The sequence below is a fragment of the Ceratotherium simum genome, chromosome 15 (assembly GCF_057802395.1).
Source record: "Ceratotherium simum simum isolate JZ-2026a chromosome 15, ASM5780239v1, whole genome shotgun sequence".
Lineage (NCBI taxonomy): Eukaryota > Metazoa > Chordata > Mammalia > Perissodactyla > Rhinocerotidae > Ceratotherium > Ceratotherium simum.
In genome coordinates, this window is record NC_141914.1 from 58,595,496 (window position 1) to 58,616,592 (window position 21,097).

At 33.8% G+C, this 21,097-nt stretch overlaps 1 protein-coding gene across 2 annotated transcripts in view; it reads right to left on the reverse strand.

Annotated features, from left to right (window-relative positions):
* Positions 1-469: 469 nt before the first annotated feature.
* The window catches only part of NMD3 (NMD3 ribosome export adaptor), a 34,624-nt gene continuing 13,996 nt past the window's right edge, over positions 470-21,097 (reverse strand). For both annotated transcript variants that reach the window (XM_004424787.3, XM_087440089.1), the window contains exons 8-16: positions 15,969-16,047; positions 15,179-15,275; positions 13,145-13,262; positions 11,709-11,854; positions 6,143-6,255; positions 5,217-5,289; positions 3,566-3,672; positions 2,360-2,430; positions 470-1,950 (exon numbers count right to left, since the gene is read on the reverse strand). In XM_004424787.3, coding sequence (XP_004424844.1) covers positions 1,820-1,950; positions 2,360-2,430; positions 3,566-3,672; positions 5,217-5,289; positions 6,143-6,255; positions 11,709-11,854; positions 13,145-13,262; positions 15,179-15,275; positions 15,969-16,047 — 935 coding nt within the window. In that variant the 3' untranslated portion in view covers positions 470-1,819. The remainder of the gene's footprint in view (positions 1,951-2,359; positions 2,431-3,565; positions 3,673-5,216; positions 5,290-6,142; positions 6,256-11,708; positions 11,855-13,144; positions 13,263-15,178; positions 15,276-15,968; positions 16,048-21,097) is intronic.

The following is a 21,097-nucleotide window of genomic DNA, read 5'->3' on the forward strand; positions in this document are numbered from 1 at the left end:
CACAACCTTTTTTCAACCAACAGATTTCATTACTCATAAAGACACAACATCAATAATTATAAGACTACACAGGGGCCGGCCCAGTGGCGTAGTGGTTAAGTGCACGCGTTCTGCTTCAGCAGCCCAGGGCTCATGGGTTCGGATCCTGGGCGTGGACCTGTACACCACTTATCAAGCCATGCTGTGGCAGGCGTCCCACATGTAACATGGAGGAGAATGGCATGGATGTTAGCCCAGGGCCAATCTTCCTCAGCAAAAAGAGGAGGATTGGCAACAGATGTTGGCCCAGGGCTAATCTTCCTCACCAAAAAAAAAAAAATCATAAGACTAAACAAGGTTGGTAAGAAACTATATTTTTCAGTGTGAAAATCATATGACAAGCACATAACATAATTCCACTCTGGAAAACTGCATGAGATTCTCTGCCATTTAAACACGACACTGATACAATCACTTCCAGGACACAAAAAAGGGGAAGAATATTTTTATTTTTCATGCTTTTTAACATCTTGACATAGAAGTAATCACATACCACAAGTGATCATTTTAACTAAATATGAAGACAGAAAGTAGTCATTATAGAAAGTTCAGGTCTTTATTCCTAACTTCAGAATTGAGGAGTTCAATTTCAAAAAAAGGAAAATGTTCCATTCAGCACTTACTCAATTTCCTTATTTAGTGGTCTACAGACAATTTATGAATTAACTCTTAGTTCTGGAATACTCAGTAAGTCTGATCTTGCTTATAGAAATAGGATCTTAATACTCCATTCTCAGAAAACTTTAAAACTCAAGCCAAGGCTTTTCTTTCAAGGATGTGAAAAGCATTCCTCATTCAAATTTGATTCATGGTTTTATAAAGAATGAAGATCATTTTTATTAATTCATCATCTATATGCTGGATAATTTCTTTTTGATAGTGATGTGTTCAATGATAAAAACTTATATAGAGAAAATGCCTTCCTTCCCAATTTGTAAATCAAAATTTTAAAAGCAAAATCCCTTAAGGATAGGAAGACATTTTTATGACATAAGCAGCTACTGCCCTAAGCTGCTGGCACAGACAAAAATAACAAAGGTACAAATTGTTATTTAACCTTTAAATAATTAGTCTATGTTTGCTACAAATCCACAAATATTTTAAATATATTTTCTTCTGTAATAAAAATTAACAGTTTATATTTTTTGAGGATGCTAATATTATGAATCTTTTGAATATATTCAAAGATTATAATTATAATATTATTATAATTATGTTATATTGTATATGTTATAGTATAACATCTTTTGAAGATGTTAACACTATAAATAAAAAAGATTAACTTTCCTCTTGAATGTCTAGTGATAAACTGAACCCCAACTTCCCTAACCCAAGGGCATAAAAATGATCTAAAGTGGAGCAAAGTGCATAGCAAATTCAAATTAAAAATGATTCTTCATATGCTCTTTTTCTAAAGCAATCAATATAAAAAGAGTTGTAAAACCTTGTTTTATGCTTGAAAATTTAGGTAACCTCCAAGGAATCATAACACTTGAGATTTTCAGTATGTGAAAATATTAGTGTCTCATAAAAAAAGCGAACCGATAAAATTTCAAACATAAAATGGCCGAAATATCAATAATTACATTCTCCATAATCTATTGTTATCTAAATCTTTTTCAGCATTTTGTGTGAGCAATCAAAATACTCCTATTTACTCAGGTTTAACGCTAAATTTCTCCTCTTTTAATATAGAGGCATACATGGAACAGACTGTAAAAGTTATTTTGTCCAATATGCTAAGCCTACAAACACAGAAACCATCTACAACAGGATCTTATTATGTCATCATCGATTCACCTTCTTCACCTGTAGCATCTTGGGAAATGTGAAGGTCTTCAAGCATCTCAGCCAGACTAATTCGAGGTGCTCCTTCATCATCTGTGTCACTTTCCACAGGAATGGTTGAATCTAAGAAAAAATACAAGGAGGATTTCAAACTAATACAAATATGGAAATATACACATACCTGCCCCCAATATCATTACTATTATTTAACCATATTATATCCACAGCTCTCGTATCATATCTGGAGCAGGCATTTAAATATTCACTGAATGACTAACTGCATAAAGGTATGAATAAATAGCCACTAGTATAGGGATAATGCTAGGATACAAATGATATCAACTTTGGTACGGCAAACAACTTTTTAATAAGTTTTACTGTTCTGTAAGTTTTGGTAAATGTTTAACTAGGGTAGTTTTAAAAACACACACAAGTCATTTACGGAATCAAAGTTTAAGATACCAAAATACTCATCCTGGGGTAGTACATCTTTATACAGAAGATACAACTTAAACAGTCCTAAAATACCAACCTCTGTAAATGTTTACGTTTTTTCTAATTGCTTCATCTTCTTCAAGATCTTCAAGGAAATCCTGGTATTGCCTATAGAAGGATAACGAAACATTTAAATATTTCATCTTTACCAAGAAAGTATGAAGTTATGTTTTCTTCATTTTCAGCACTATAAGATAAATGTGTTCCAAGTATTAACATCTTTAAAAATATCCAAAGGTCAAACATGGATGTTAATTAAAAACTGACAAGTTTTTAAAAAATCTTTTCTTTCAAAATTACATGATAAAAAAATACACAACTGAATATAAGGGGATGTTAAATATAAGACAATGAAAAGACCCCTTCCTAGTTTACCCTCCCCCAAAAAAGTCTTACAGTCAAGTTGAAATATATGTACTTTTAAGACTATAGATAAAATAGTCAAATATGTTACTTATAATATCTGACTAATTTAACATTATATATTTATACATCCTTATTTTAAATTACATTATGAAGATTATATTTTAGAAATACTGCTGTTTCCTATTCACATTTCATGACAAAATTTTATTTAAACTCTTCATTTTTTTTTTTTCTGAGGAAGATTCGCCCTGACCTAACATCTGTTACTAATCTTCCTCCTTGTTTTGTATGTGAGCCGCTGCCACAGCATGGCCACTGATGAGTGGTGAAGGTCCGCACTCCAGAACCAAACCTGGGCCTCCAAAGCAGAGCATGCCAAACTCAACCACTAGGCCACCAGGGCTGGCCTTAAACTCTTCATTTCTTTAGACATCAGTGTCTTCACCATCCAGGCCACTTTTCGAATCATCCAATCCACTTTTCTAGAACACAATATTTTACTTTCTCCTTAACTTGCTTGAAAAATAGCATATTTGATATTGATGGGTTGTTTTCTTTTCATCCCAAGTCTGAGTATTCATTTGCTATTTGTGATATCCACAATGTAATTACTTATTATATTTTAAGTTTTCAAATGAATTGTTTGCAATAACACTGCAATTAACAGGTCATAACCCAGTAAATAATAACCAAGTCTGTGTTAAATGTCACTATATCCTCTTACACTGATTTGATCAACACATTGGTGAGAACACAAAATTAATAGAGTACAAAGATCAGTTGTGTGATGACTATTTCTTTATAACGTAAAAACCATAAAGATTTATCACAAGGATTTCCTTTGAAACAACATATAAAGTTTAAAGAAAAGTGGGACCTTTCATCATCTGTATCCATGTTTTCTCTATCTCTTGCAAGTTCTTTCAGTTTCCAGTTTCTACGTCGCTGACGTTTGGTACGGTCATAGCTCTTCTTGATTAATACCTAAAAGTAACAGAAATATTTGCAAAGTTACAAAAAATGGGAACTAGGTAATAGGGCCTCAAAACCCAATAAAGTTAAAAAAAGAAAGGTTATGGGAATGCCAGGAAGTCACCAAACTGATGACAGTGGTTACACTTTGGAGAAAGGAGTAGGCATCAAGAGGCAGTGTCAAAAGAACTTTTAATGTTTTTCTCCATATACTTTTTTATGAGAATGCATTCAAACATTATTTGTGTAATTGTTAAAATTTACTAATTGAAATTTTCCAGTGATTGAAAATCAAATTATTTTTATACCAAAAATTTCAGAGTTTCTGATGGTTTCTTTTTTTTTATAGCAAAGTTCAGTTTTCAGCTAGCATTCACATCATCATTCTGAAACATTATCACAGGCAGACACTTTTTTGCCCTTCTATTCCTAGTAATAAGCACTTATAAAACTATATATATCTTTCACAACTGTATGTGCTAGAACAGTGTAATAAATTGTGGAATGAACAAACGAAAATAATTTTACACAATACAAAGTCTTATAAGACCATCTTCATCTCCTCTTATGACCTTGTTAGAAATACCTATTTAGACTTACACCTAAACCATGCTTCAATTTCCTAATCTATGAACTAATAAAAGCACAGCTGAGTGGTGAGGAGGAGAGTCCTTATACCATGACTTTATTTTTGCCCACAGCGAAAGAAATCAATGTTTATTTCAAAAGATTAGGCATGCAGGAGATAGGTCTTCCACATTTCACATTCACTGTTGCCCATGACTCTTATAAACTTATGTTAGAATTTAACAGGTTTTTTCAGAAGTAACACTCTTTCTCTAAGATTTAATACGGTGTGAACCAGCCCTGATGGCCTAGTGGTTAAAGTCGGGTGCTCTCCACTTCGGCGGCCCAGGTTCGGTTCCCAGTCACAGAACCACACCACTCCTCTGTCAGTAGCCATGCTGTGGTGGCAGCTCACCCAGAAGAACTAGAAGGACTTACAACTAGAATATACAACTATGTACTGGGTCTTTGGGGAGGGGAAAAAAAAAAAGAGTAGGATTGGCAACAGATGTTAGCTCAGGGCAAATCTTACCCAGCAAAAAAAGAAAGAAAGAAAAAAAGAATTAATACTGTGAAGATATTCTCAACTGCAATTATATTCAAACCTGAATAACGATTTTAACTCTAAATGCCTTCTTAACTGAACAATACATGAAATAAGCTGAGCCTAATAAAATACACCCGAATAAATTCTGAAAGTCATCACTTTTAGCTGCAAATATATTTTTATTCTACAGTGTCAAGCATTTTAACAGAGAATAAAAATTTGATTATAAGAGCAACAAAAAAACTCAATAAATCTTGAATTTTTCCCACCAAGAAAAATGATTTAAAATGAAAGCTTTTGCTATTATACCTTAATTGCAATTTCAAAAGAAACCTGTAAAGGGACCTGTTATTTTCAAAAATGTGAACTCGTGCATCTTATCCATGAGAGTTATATCAATCCTCTTTAACACAGGAAAAAACAGGAAAATCTAAAGCCTTACCACATCTGGGACTCTATCCGAGTTCATTTTGTTGACATGCTCATCATTTAAGTTACAGTTGGCCAAATCAAACCTGAAATGAAAACAATGAAACACAATGACAAAAACATTTACTATTTCCACGTAACTTTTTATTTTATGGATGATCACCTAAAAGTTCCTCCTAAGATCAAATATTTAATATGCTCTCCCACTTCAAAAGTTTTGCAGTTTACTATACGGTGAACATGCTTCTACATGATAAACATGGTAAACATGATAATGCACTGTATCTCTGAGTTTCACATATTATCCATTATCGTTCACCTTACCATACACTTGTAACAGAAGCAAAACAGACTTATATATCAGTCTAACATTAGGATTCAGTTAGACAGTTCCATTTGGTTTATTAAAAAACAAAAACAAAAAAATAAAAACCTCATTCTCTAATAAAAGGAACTGAAATCCTAAGAGCCAAAGCAATGTTTAAGGCATGCAGATAAGCTCTGCATCAGAATGGACTTATCCTAAGCCTGTAAAGATCTCTTACGTATATAGCTGCCATATTTTACAAGTGAAATATTTGAGCAGCAGCATATACACAATAAAAAACTACTCACTCCCCAAAACTGTAAATATGTAAATTTTTGAATTTGAAATATGAAAAATGTAAATACGATCTAACCATACAACTTCAGGGTTCAATTACTCAAAATCTTAGAACAAATGACTCTCGAAGATGATGGTGAAAATGGAATAACTATAGGCTTCTGTCCAATCCACAGTTTAATTTAGTTATCAATAATAAAATAAGCTATAAGGCTCCTAAGAACTCAAATTCTTTTTGGAATAAACAACCTTAGTATTTTAGATAGCTTTGCTGGCTCCCAAAGAAAATGTGCAATGCTAATTGGCAGTTTAAAATTCTATAAAATAATACAAACCCCAACACCAGGTCTCCAGGATTTAGAAGATGTCCCAAATGAGTGCGACAAAAATACTGTTTATCAGTATTCATTTCAGATGTTTTCTGCACCCAGACTTCCCCGAGGGTATGCTTAACAGGAAAGAAAACGCACTCTTCAATAATCTAGCCATAACTCAAAAAGTATCTCATAGAAAAGTTAAATACAATGCTGATTTTGGTTTTCTAATTTTCATTTTAAAGACAGAAACTGTTTTTTTTTTCAGATCTCAGAAACACTGCCAAAATTAACAAATTACTGAATTATGAGTAAGGAAAAGATGAGAAATTCATAAAATATATATTTTTTGTTAAGATTTTATTCAAGCCTTTTATGAAAACATTAACAATGTCACCTAAAAACAGACATATGTAGAATTTTCAAAAGAAATATTTTCACAGGGAGATGAGCCAATATAAACTGAGCAAAAAAGAAAAACTGAAAAAGTAGGGGCATCTTAAATCCAGAAAACGTCCTAAGAAATCCCTTGGTCTTACACATAAGGTTCAACAAACCAGGGTTCAGACAAAACAATCTAGCAATCCCAGTGTGGCACCACTACTATTAGAGAACCCAAATCTTTATCAAATCAACCTTTTGGATGTCTACTATTTTGAGGCATAACCCCTCTTCTATTTTTTCTATTTGTTGCAGAAACAACATCCCAAGTTTGAAATTTTAAACTACAAAACCATTGAAGTCTCTTTCCAGCATAGGTTTTACAAGTAATTGCAACTGACATTTCAAACTTCCAGGCTGAATTAAGTATAGCACATGCCAATACCTTTTACCAACAAAAACAGACCCAAGTAAAATGGGATAAAAAGCAAAATACTAAGAATTACAGATAGAATTAAGGAATCTCAAAGAGTTTGAAAGAAGAGGTAGAGATAAAGGGAGAAACTGAAATAAAAGTCCCCAGATTTAAGAAAGAACCAAAAAAAAAAAAAACACCTGAATTAACAGGGAGAGACTAAATTCTTTATAACAGGATTCACTTTCTAGCTACTAGACTGCTTCTATTTATGTGACTTAGGAACCTGTTCTAGCTAAATGTATTTTTTGTAAACCAAGAAAATATAATATCTGGTTTTATATGAGTCTGACAGGAAGTGGTGTTCTTCTATATTTATTATAAATAAAAGTTTGCTTGTAACCATATTATTAAATTATTTTAAATAAAAATGTGAAAAGTAATGTCTTCCATTTCCATTCATCTTCCCAAATTATCAGAAGTTATTTTTGTCTCAAGACACAATTATTACCTCAACAGAAACGAGCAACTGAAGTATCCAGACTGGGGGTTTCTAAATACTATTTCACAGTAAAAGAGATTACTTATATCCTTGAAAAAATACTTGATTTCAGATATGAGGTATGACTATACAATGTGATTCTGGAACATCTGAAAGTTAGAGTATTGTGCCAGAAAATAAGGATGCTTTCAAAGACCAGGCAAGTCATGTCACAAAGACATAGGAATAAACCTATACCCATTAAAGAAATTGAATCATTAATTAATAACCTTCCAAAACAGAAAGCACCAGGCCCAGATTGATTCATTGGTGAATTCTACCAAGCATTTAAGGAAGAAATTATACCAATTTTCTACAATCTCTTCCAGAAGACAGAAGCACAGGGAATACTTTCTAACTCATTTACAGGGCCAACACTACTCTAATATCAAAACCAGACAAAGACATTACAAGGAAAGTAAATTATAGACCAATAATCTCTCATGAACACAGATGCAAAAATCCTTATCAAAATATAAAAGAACTGTACACAAGGACCAAGTGGGATTCACCCCATGTATGCAAGGCTGGTTCAACATTTGAAACTCAATTAGTGTAATCCATCAATCACATTCAACAGGCTAAAAAAGAAAAATCACATGATGATATCAATAGATGCAGAAAAAGCCTTTGATAAAACCCAATACCCATGCATGATAAAAACTCTCAGCAAATAGGAATAGAGGGAAACTTCCTCAACTTGATAAGGAATATGTACAAGAAACTTACAGCTAACATTATACTTAATGGTGAGAAACTTGAAGCTTTCCCACTAAGGTCAGGTACAAGGCAAGGATATCCCCTCTCACCACTCCTTTTCAATATCCTACTAGAAATCCTAGCTAATGCAAAAGACAAGAAAAAGAAATGAAAGGTATATAGATTGGGAACAAAAAAATAAAATTATCTTTGTTTGCAGATGACATGATCGTTTATGTAGAAAATCTGAACAGACAAAAAAACTACTGGAACTATATATAGCAAGGTTACAGGATATAAGGTTATAAACGAGTTAATCACTTTCCCACATACCAACCCAAACAAGTATAACTTGAAATTAAAAACACAATACCATTTACATTAGCACCCCAAAAAATGAAATACTTAGGTATAAATCTAACAAAATACAGTCATGCAGCACTTAACGGTGGGAATGTGTTCTGAGAAATGCGCTATCAGGCGATTTCATCATTGTGCAAACATAGAGTATACTTACACAAACCTAGATGGTAAAGCCTTCTACACACCTAGGCTATATGGTACTAGTCTTATGGGACCACTGTCATATATGCACTCCATTGTTGATTGAAATGTTGTCATGCGGTCCATGACTGTATATATAAGACCTGCCTGAGGGAAACTACAAAACTCTGATGAACTCTGAGGAATAAAATCAAAGAACTAAATAAATGGAGAGATACTGCATCTTCATGGATAGGAAGACTCAATATAGTCAAGATGTGAGTTCCGCCCAAAGTGATCTATAAAATCAATGCTATCCCAATCAAAATCCCAACAAGTTATTCTGTGGATATCAACAAAGTGATTTTAAAGCCTATATGGAGAGGCAAAAGATCCAGATTAGTCAACACAAGTTTGAAGGAGAAGAACAAAGTTGTAGGCCTGACACTACCCAACTTTAAGACTTACTATAAAGCTACAGTAATCAAGACAGGGTGGTACTGACAACAGACACATAGATCAATGAAACAGAACAGAGAGCCCAGAAATAGACCCACATAAATGCAGTCAACTGATCTTTGACAAGAGAGCAAAGGCAACACAATGGAGCAAAAATAAAGATAGTTTTTTCAACTAATGGTGAACAACCAGACATCCATATGCAAAAAAAAATCAGTCTAGACACAAACCTTACACTCTTCACAAAAATTAACTCAAAATGGATTCACAGACCTAAGTGTAAAACACATAACTATAAAACTCCTAGAACATAGGAGAAATCCTCGCTGACCTTGAGTTTGGCCATGACTTTTCAGATACAACACCAAAGGCACTATCCATGAAAGAAATAATTAGACTTTATTAAAATTAAAAACTTCTGCTCTGCAAAAGACAATGTCAACAGAATAAGAAAATAAACTACAGACTGGGAGAAAATATTTGCAAGACACATCTAATAAAGGACTGTTATCCACAATATACAAGTAACTCTTAAAACTCAACAATAAGAAAACAAATAATCCTATTAAAAATGGGCCAAAGACCTTAACAGACACCTCACCAAAGAAGATATACAGATAGCAAATAAGCACATGAAAAGATGCTCCACATCATATGTCATCGCTAATTAAACTGACAATGAGATTCCACTACACGCCTATTAGAATGGCCAAAATCCTAAACAATGACAACACCAAATGCTGATGAGGATGTGCAGCAACAGGGAATTGCTGATGGGAATGCAAAATGCTACGGCCACTTTGGAAGACAGTTTGGCGATTTCTTACAAAACTAAACATACTCTTACCAAACGACCCAAGAAATGTGCTCCTTGGTATTTATTCAAAGGAGTTGAAAACTTATGTCCACACAAAAACCTGTACAAGGTTGTTTATAGCAACTTTATTCATAATTGCCAAAACTTGGAAGCAACCAAGATGTCCTTCAGTAGGTGAATAGATAAACTATGGTACATCCAGACAACGAAATATGATTTGGCATTTAAAAAAAAAAAAAAAAAAAGAGTATCAAGCCATGAAAAGACATGGAGGAAGCTTAAATGCATACTAATAAGTGAAAGAAGCCAATCTGAAAAGACTATACGATTCCAACTATAAGACATTCTGGAAAAGGCAAAACTATAGAGACAGTAAAAAGATTCGTGATTGCCAGGGGTTGGGAGGAAGGGAGGAATGAATACAAAGAGTACAGAGGATTTTTAGGGCAGTGAAAATACCCTGTATGGTTTTATAATGATGGATACACGTCATTATACATTTTTCCAAACCCATAGAACGTATAATACCAAGAGTAAAAGTATAATACCAAGAGTAAAACGTAATGTAAACTATGGACTTTGGGTGATTACAATGTGTCAACGTAGGTTCACCAATTATAACAAATGTACTACTCTGATGGAGGGATACTGATAATGGAGGAGGCTATGCATGAGTGGAGGCAGGGGATATATGGGAAAAATCTCTTACCTCCTCTTAATTTTGCTATGAACCTAAAATTACTCTAAAAAAGTAAAAGTTGTTAAAAAAATTTTTTTTAAGAAGGACATAGAAACTATTCTGAAGGGGCTCCCACTAACTAAATTTGGGGCAATCTGAGTGGAAGGCAGGCAGGCAGGCTAGTGAAAAGGGGGGGAAAAAATCCTAACGTTACAATGGAGAGATCTGGCTATCAGTGAAACAGCCAAACATTACTTGGCTCTTGATATATCATAAAAAGTACATAGCATCACCTCTGAAATGTTCTGACCAAAAATAACTAACCTAAATTTAAGCAAACTTTTAGATCCACTTTCCAGTTTAAAGGAAATACAAGAGATTAAGAAGCAAGTTAAATGACATCATGAGGAAACAATAAGATAGATCCACAAGATAAATGCCCTAGTTACCTTAAGAAGTTGGTATCATGAAAAAAAAAGAGGGGAGGGGGCTATTACTAAATAAAAGATTTAAGAGGTATAATATTCACATTCAGTGTATGGTCCCCAACAGATACTAGCTTGGACAAACCATAAAAGGCATTTTGGGACAAATGAAGAAATGTGAATATAAACTACATAGTTTATATGTATGATAATACTTTAATTATGTAGAAAAATGTGTTTTAGAGATGCATACTGAAGTACTAAGTATTTAGTGATAATATATCATATATTTAATTCAAAATGTTAGAAAATTTTTAAAAAGTCAAAAAAGGTTAGCTTGTCATTTGGTCCCACTGTACAAAAGTAAAGCAAGGAAACACTTTATCGTGAAAACAGAGTAAACATTTTTTAAAATGTCTCCAACATTAAAGAGAAAAAATTAACTTAGCAGATAGCATAACTGATAATTTTCACCACAATGACCACATGTTAAAAAGCATACAACATACAAACATGGAATGCATTTTTAACCTAATGTGGTGTTAGCTTTATTTAGAACCACATTTTTGGAACTGCCAATAAATTAAAAAAAAAAAAAAAAAAACCCAAAAAAAAAAAAAAAAGAGGGGACCAAAACAATAAGTTGGGGCGGGGGGGGGGGCGGGGAGGTGGGCAGGATGAAAATTACCTTTTTTGATACCATTCCAGCACCTGCACTGCGTTTTAGATCTCGAACTATGCTGCATTCCATCACAATAAACTCCTCTAGCTGTTTGGGATGGCATAAACTATTGAAAGGGTGACTCCAGAAGGTGTTGCCATCAATATCTGCAACTAAGAATAAACACAGAACATTTAAGAACAAGGGAATTAAAGTATTTCAAAAGTCATCAAATGTGTTAACTAGAAAAAAGTTGGTCTATATGAACTGGGGAGCATCAGGTCAACAGGAACCACAGTGGCAACTCCCTCTCTAGGATCTTTTATTCCTATAAATCAGCCCCAAACTTCTTGTGCTGTGAGAACATCAGATGTCAAACCTATCTTAAGTAGTGACTATCATCAGAACGCCATAGAACTAAGTGCCTTTAAAAGTCGTTCACGTGCTAGCATTTTATTTTAGAAACATTCAGTCATCTTAGCTGCTTAGTTTATGGGAAATAAAGTTCTACCTGATAGATGTTCATCCTAATACTGCAAACAGACCTTGGACTGATGAATTCTAATTGACAAGGATAATGAATGACTTTCTGGAAAATATCAAAATAAACCCAATTTTTTATATCTATTTACATTACAGGAAATATATGAAAAACACCAAGCAGGAGATACAACCAAGTTGCAATACGGGGTCTTCTTCAAAAAATAGTTTTTATAAACAGAATGTTAAAAATTATGTATAATAAGGATGAAATTACTAAATTCATATTTAAAACTAAATGTTCCACTGGATTACAAAAAGTCAACTGTTCCAAACTCTAAAATATTTGGTATACACTAAAATTTGGCAATGAACTTAAATAATTAGTCACAAAAATTAAATGAAGTAAATAAGTCAATTTCAGTAAAAATAGATGGAATAAAACTAGTAAATTTTTTAAAGTTCACAGAATTGTTTCTTCAATTAAAAAATACAAGGGTTGGGGCCGACCCCGTGGCTTAGCGGTTAAGTGCGCGCGCTCCGCTACTGGCGGCCCAGGGTTCGGATCCCGGGCGCGCACCGACGCACCACTTGTCTGGCCACGCTGAGGTGGCGTCCCACATACAGCAACTAGAAGGATGTGCAACTATGACATACAACTATCTACTGGGGCTTTGGGGAGAAAAAGGGGGGAAAAAAAGGAGGAGGAATGGCAATAGATGTTAGCTCAGGGCCAGTCTTCCTCAGCAAAAAGAGGAGGATTGGCATGGATGTTAGCTCAGGCCTGATCTTCCTCACAAAAAAAAAAAAAAATACAAAGGTAACTTATCAAAAACTTTTAAAATTCCAGTAGTTTATAAAAACTAAACAGTAAAAATTTTAACTAGTTTTTCAAAACAATATCACTGACGCTGATAAAATTAACATAAATTATTACTGCTTGCTAGACAGAACTATCAAGGCAAATATTTCCTGAAACTTACCTTGTAGGGTATGTGGATCTATGAGATGGATGGCACTGGTTACTCGAATACACACACAAATCTGGTTCATATTTCCAAGACTTTGTGCCAGTTTTGGAGACAGACAAACAACATTATCCTAGACATAAGAACTAACATTTAGAGTGAAGCAAATCCTAAATAAGTCTCCAATAAACACTCATCAATGTAAACCTGATCCAAGTGCATTTGCCCAAAGCGTTATTTTTAATTCTACGTATCAATAAAGGGCCTAAAGAAAAGAATCAGACCTTACAGAAACAGAAAATAAGTTATACCTTCTTCAGATGGGGATATCCGTCTTAATAAAAACGCTGTAAAAAATTTTTTTCAGCTTCTATTCACCAAGTTATTAAGTTTATTTCAATTTTATTGAAGTATGAACGCTTATCACATTCTAAGCCAAGTATTATAATCAGAAGGAGAACGATTTTCTAAATCTTCTTTGTATTTCCATAAAAAACAAATTTCAGAGGAGCCACATGTTTCTCTTTCATGGCTACATGTACCAATAGGTAATCAAAGATTTAATGCCCAAAAAAGCACATATGTCTATGTCTACACTGGGAGATATTACCAGCAATGTGGTTATCTGTTTTTAAACTATATTAAAATATAAAAAGTATGTGGGTTATATTTTAAGCTGTATCTATTCACAGTCATAGGCTCCTCCTCTGAAGGGACATTCTATGCATCCCTAATAGCACCTAGTCTGGCCCTTCGTTTTTAACTTAATAAGAGTCTCCAAAGATTAATGAAAATACTCCTTCACACTGTGTATTCATCCAGTTACTTGTATGAATCACCCAAAGCACTTAATACACAAGGCCTAAGTATGCCATCACACCTAGAATCATATTTCCCAGGCTTTGCACCAGGAAAATGTTCAGTTTTTAACCAGGGGTCTGCAAAATAGGACCTTCCAGCCAAATCAGGCCCACTGCCCATTTCTGTAAATAAAATGTTGCTGGAACACAGCCTCAGTCATTCATTTACCTATTATCTATGGCTACTTTTGTCCAACAACAGCACAGCTGAGGAGTTGCAAAAGAGACCATATGGCCTGAAAGCTGAAAATATCTACTATCTGGTCCTTTACAGAAAAAGTTTGCTGACTCTGTTTTAAGCCACTATTTTCATCCCTGGTACAGTACTACAACAAAAAATAGTGACAGTTTTAAAGCTTTAGTCACAGACCTAGCTACCAATCTGGCTTCATCCTTTTGCGGTTATGTAACTTTAGGGAAGTCATCTAACCTCCTCAAGCATCAATTTCCTCATCTTCAAAATGATGATATGATTTACCCTAGTTATTATGAGATGTGAAGAGATGAAATATACTCAAGTACTTAAATATTAACTTTATGTAGAATGCTCATAATAAATTATGGCACTTTTCATTATTAATGGATACGTATGGACATCTAAGTTCCTATACAGCAGAGACCACTAGATACATAATCCTTAACACACAGCCTTCTAATACAGCATATCCTCAATTGAATTTTAATTCATTTCTATTTTTGAAGCAGGGTTTTACCTTAGGACAATTAAATGAAAAGATAATCTACATTTTAAATGTTATTCAGATTTTTTTTTAAATCACAAAAATGATTCTATGATCTCATTTCCACAATACTATCTAATTTTATCATGCCAAAATCCAGTTTGAACACATTCCACAAAGTGGTTCACTGATATTTATTTTAATGTCATCTCCTATATTCAAAGTTTCATAGAACTACTAATTTTAAGGACTATGGACATTAAAAAACTGCCACCAGGCCTTTCAATTAGTACACCAAAATGAAAGGTATGCCAATTTATAATTCTAAGCATGATTACTTTTTAACATCATTTTAACATGGCTGAACGTGTCAGAAATCATTTAAGAAGGAAGTTATTCTAAATTTTTAACCAACCCCAGAAGGAAACCAGGAGCTAATAATTACATATAAACCAATTAATTACTTGTACTCTTTTACAGACATGGATTAATTAAATGAGGAAAAGTACCTTGCATATTGGAACAATTTCCACAGAAAAAGTGCTCTTATAATTGTATGTGTTACTATGGATATCCTGAGAGATCAGTCTCTGTGAGGATTTGTATCTAGTAAGAGAAAAAGTTAATAGTAATAAAAAGGCAAAGGTCCTTACTTGAATAGTCTCAGGAATATCAATTTTTATCAAATCGAATCATCACTGTCCAAGGTCTGAAACAGATTCCTGATGCCTGTTATGGTGAAGCCTAAGTTCACCCACTTACATTTCAAAACCTTGATGGACCTGACTGCACCCTACCTATTTTCAACTTTATCTACCAAAAACCTCCAAAACATGCCCTGAGCTCAGACCTATCTAGTCTACATACAGTATCCATTAAAAGTCACACTAATGCCCACTGCAAGTCTTCATTCACACTAATCTCACCTTTCAATATAAACTCTATCTTTGAAAATTTCCCATTTTAGAAGCTTACATCCCTCCTCCTCCATGAAGCTTCTCCCCAAAGCCCTCTACTCCCATCTTTCTTTTCTCTTATTAAATACATTCAATCACTGGCTCAGCACTACAGTGCTTATTATCGCAGGGTGAGATCTAGCTCCCCAGAGAGTCTACATGCTCTTTGGCTAATAGTTCTCTTAAGGTGGTTAATCCAATAAATGCTTACTAACTGGTAAGTATTCCTACTACGATTTTAAATATTTTAACATAAAAGAAGTTGTCTAAGCCTGAAGAATGGATATGACCTACATCCATTTCCAGCTCCTTCGACTTAATCACATTTAGGTTCAGAACATACCTACAGGGAACTGTACACTGAAGAAATTCTACCATCTTCTGGGCATGCTGCTTTGAAGAATAATAAAAATCCAGACCATCTTTAAAAAAAAAAAAGCCACATGAAATAATTCTGCAAAATAAGAATTTCCTCTATTAACATGACTATATCACAAATAAATGTGTATTAAACAAATTATTAGAAAACATAAAAGATATTATTTTGTAGCCACACAGATTAGGGATAACACATCACTTAAGACTTGTTTGACAAAAAGATAGACAAATCAGACAAATGCTAACAAAAGATTCACAATTTTAATTTCAGACACAATAAAACTCAAGGTCAAGGGGGGGGAGAAAAACACTAACAGAACAAAGAAGGATATTTTATGTAATAAATGGAACAATCTACCAAGAAAACAATAGGAATGCATCTAATAACAGAGCACTGAGATGCAGAAAACAAAAACTATTAAAAAGAAAAGAAGAAACTAACGAATCGTTAGAGGGAACTAGTATAAGACTATCAAAACCAAAATAAGCAAAATGACCAAAAACAAGGATACATAGAATGCAAATAACCAACTATCAAAGTTGATTTGAGACTATAAAACACGGTGCCAAGAAAGAATACATATTATTTTCAAAAATTAATAGAACATTCATCAAATCATCATGTAGTAAGATTAAAAAAAATTTTCAATAAATTCCAGATGGTAGAAATTACTAGACATTATCCAATCACAACGCAGTAGCATTAAAAATCAGCAACCAAGGGATAACTAAAAGGGAACCTACCTAAGAAATGTTTAGAGATATTCTTCCAAACAACTCAGCTAACTGGGAAACTAAAATAACAGAATAGCCAAAACAACTTTGAAGAGGAATGAAGTTGGGAACTTACACTTCCCAATTTCAGAACTTGATAACTTTAAGTAATCAAGACAGGGTGGTACTGGCATAAGAATAGATACAGATCTATTGAACAGATTTGAGAATCCAGAAATAAACCCTCACATTTATCATCAACAGATCTTTGACAGAGGATGCAAGGCAATTCATTGAGGAAAGGATGGTCTTTTCACTGGGAAAACAGGATATCCACGTGGAAAAAGATGAATTTAGACTCATCTCATACCATGCAACAAAAATTAACCCAAAAGGGTTAGAGATAAATATAAAAGCTAAAACTATAAAACATTTGAGAGAAACAGGAGAAAATCTTTGTGACACTGATTAGACAAGGTTCTTAAACACAACACCAAAAGCATGACAGATAAAGGAAAAAAACGGATAAACTAGACTTCAAAATTTAAAACTTTTGCAATTCAAAAACACACCATTAAGTGCAGGCATCACACTCCCTGATTTCAAAATAAGTTACAAAGCTACAGTAATCAAAACAGTATGGCACTGACATAAAAACAGCCCTCCAGACCAATGGAACAGAATAGAGAGCCCAGAAATCAATCCACACATTTACAGTCAACTAATCTTCACCAAGGGTGCCAAGAATACACAGTGGGGGGAGAGAGTCTCTTCAACAGTGTTAGGAGAACTGGACATCAACATGCAAAAGAATGAAACTGGATCCTTGTCTTACACCATACACAAAAATCAACTCAAAATGGATTCAAGACTCAAATGTAACTTCTAGAAGAAAACATAGGGGAAAAGCTTCATGACATTGATATGACACAAAAAGTACAGGCAACAAAAACAATCAGGACTACATCAAACTAAAAGCTTCTGCACAGCAAGAGAAACAATCAACACAGTGAAAAGGCAACCTACAGAATGGGAGAAAATATTTGCAAACCATATATCTGACAAGGGGTTAATCTCCAAAATATATTAGGAACTCCTACAACTCAATAGCAAAAAAACTAACCCAACTAAAAAATTGCAGAGGAACTGTATAGACATTTCTCCAGAGAAGATATACAAATGGCAAACAGGTATATAAAAAATGCTCAATGTCAGGACCGGCCCAGTAGTGCAAGCGGTTAAGTGCGCGCACTCCGCTGCGGCGGCCCGGGGTTCGCAGGTTCGGATCCCAGGCGCACACCGACCCACCACTTGGCAGGCCATGCTGTGGCGGCATCCCATATAAAGTGGAGCACAGATGTTAGTCCAGGGCCAGTCTTCCTCAGCAAAAAAAAAAAAAAAAAAAAAAAGAGGAGGATTGGCAGATGTTAGCACAGGGCTGATCTTCCTCACACACACAAAAAAATGCTCATTAGGGAGACGCAAAACCAAAACTACAATGAGGTATCACTTCACATCTGTCAAGATGGCTATTATCAAAAAAGCAAAAGATAAGTATTGGCAAGGATATGGAGAAATTGGAACCCTTGTACATTGCTGGTGGGAATGCAAAACAGTGCAGCTACTATGGAAAAGAGTACGGAGGGTCTTCAAAAAATTAAAAATAGAACTACCATAATGTGATCCAATAATCCCACTTCTAGGTATTTATCCAAAAGAACTGAAATCAGGATCTCAAAGAGATATTAACATTCCCATGTTTATTGCAGCACTATTCACAACAGCCAAGACGAGGGACATTTAGGTTGTTTCCACAACAGATGAATGGATAAAAGGTGGTATACACATACAATAGAATATTAGTCATTCTTAAAAAGGAAAGAAATTCTGCAATCTGCAACAACATAAATGAACTCCGAGGACTTATGCTAAGTGAAATAAGCCAGTTACAGAAAGACAAATACTGCATAATTTCACTTACATGAAGTATCTAAATAGTTAAATTCATAGAATCAGAGTGGAATTATGGTTGCCGGAGGCTGAGAGGAGGTGGAAGTGTGGAGGTACTAACTAATGGGCATAAAGTTTCAGTTAAGCAAGATGAATAAGCTCTAGAGATCTGCTATACAACACTGTACTTACAGTCAACAATAAGGTATTATACACTTAAAAGTTTGTTAAGAGGATAAATATCATGTTAAGCATTCTTATCACAACTAAAAAAAAAAAGATACCATTAAGAAAATGAAAAGACAGGATATAGACTAGGAAAAAATATTTGCAAACATATATGTGAAAGGGGTTTGTATCCAGAATATATTTTTAAAAACTCTTATAACTTTAATAAAACAAACAATCCAACTAAAAAATAGGCAAAAGATTTGAATAGCAATTTCACCAAAAAAGATACAAGAATGGCTAATGAGGTTGTGAAAAGACGATGAACATCATTAGTCATTAGGGACATGCAAATTAAAACCATGATGAGATACCACTTCATGCCACCCTCTAGAATAGCTATAAACAAAAAGAGACAATAACAAGTGTTGGTGAGCATCTGTAGACAATGGAACCCTCAAACATTGCTGACGGGATGTAAAACGGTACAGCCACTTTGGAAACAGTTTGGCAGTTTCTTCAAAAGATAAACATAAATTTACCATATACTCAGCAATTCTACTCCTAGAAATGTAGAATTCCTACACCAGGGAAATAAAATAGCTGAGATGCTTGCTGCGAACAAACGAAATATGCAATGGGTAGTGGAAAAAGGTAGCCATAAATACCAGCTACAGAGTCAATATGGCACTCAGAAGAAAATTTATAATCTTAAGTATATTTATTAGAAATTGAAAAGAAACTAAGCTTTCAATTAATTCAAACAAAATAAAACTAGAGAAAGTAGAGGAAAACAAAAATGTATAACTCTGTATGGTGATGGTAACTAGACTTACTGTGGTGATCATTTAGAATTATATACAAATATCGAATCATTATGTTGTATACCTGAAACTAATATAATGTTATATGTCAATTATTTCTCAATAAAAAAAATTTTTTTTAAAGCAGAAGGAATTAGTAATAAAAGGAAAAATTAAGCAAAAGGAAAAAATAAGACCTTTCCAATAAAACTAAAGCTAGTTCTTTGAAAAAACTAACAAAATCGACAAAACTTGGGCAGCTGTGATGCGGGGGGTAATGGGAGATGAGAAAAGACAACATTAGAACAATAAAGACGTATAGTTACGGATGAGATTTAACATTATAACATATATATACACCGTTCAATTTTATGCAAAGAATGTGAAAAGACAGATGAAATGGTTTATTTCTTTGGAAAATGCGATTAAAATTGATTCAAGAAGCAGAATATCTGAAAGAGACTAATATCCTAATAAAAGCCTTTACTCCCCTCCCCCATACCAAACTAGACGGCTTAATGGTCAGGTTCTTACAAAACTTCAAGAGGTTGATAAACACTAGGTAGAAAGAGGGCAAACCTTCCAATTTTTTCAATGTCACTAACATAACTGATGGCAAGATTGGATAGAACAGCTTAAATATGTATATAACTATATATGCATATGTATCAAATAGAAATCTCAAAAAATATTATTCTTAGGGGTGAAACATAGAAAGATGATAACGCCTGATATGTTACTACTCAACGCTATTCTCGACTCCTAGCCAAAGGGAAAAAGGGAAAGGAAAACAAAGAGGAAAAAGTACTGCAGAAGAAGAAATAAAACTATCAATTGTTTGCAGATAACTGTTTACCTGGAAAATCAAGAGTATCAACTGAAACTATTAGTGATATTAAGAAATTTCAGAAAGATCAACATATAAAATCAAGAGCTTTCCAATATATTAGCAAAAATCAATTAGAAAATCTGATGGAAAAAGTTTTCATCAACAATAACAAACAGTAAAGACTAGCCCAAAAAACCAACAAGAAAACATTCAAAATCTTTGAGTAAAACTATAAAATATCACTAAAGTATAGAAAAAACTGAATAAACATGACTATGCACCAAGCATGGTTTTAAGTGCTTTACAGATTATTTAATCCTCACAATAATTCTATGAGGTAGGTGCTATCATCATCCTCTCTATATTATTGATGGGAAAACTGAGGCTCAGAGAAGTTAATTAACTTGCCTAAGGTCACAGAGCAAAACACTGGTGGGAGAGAGTCAAACCCACAAAATCTGGTTCCAGAATCGATGCTCTTACTCACTATCAACCAAATTTTGCAAAAAAATTAATAAGGGAACACATCATAAAGTATAATTTACATACTGTGGTAGAAGCAGTGAGACAAAATAAACCAGAAGTGAGCCATGTGTATAAAGGAATTTAGTATAAAGAAAGGAGATATTT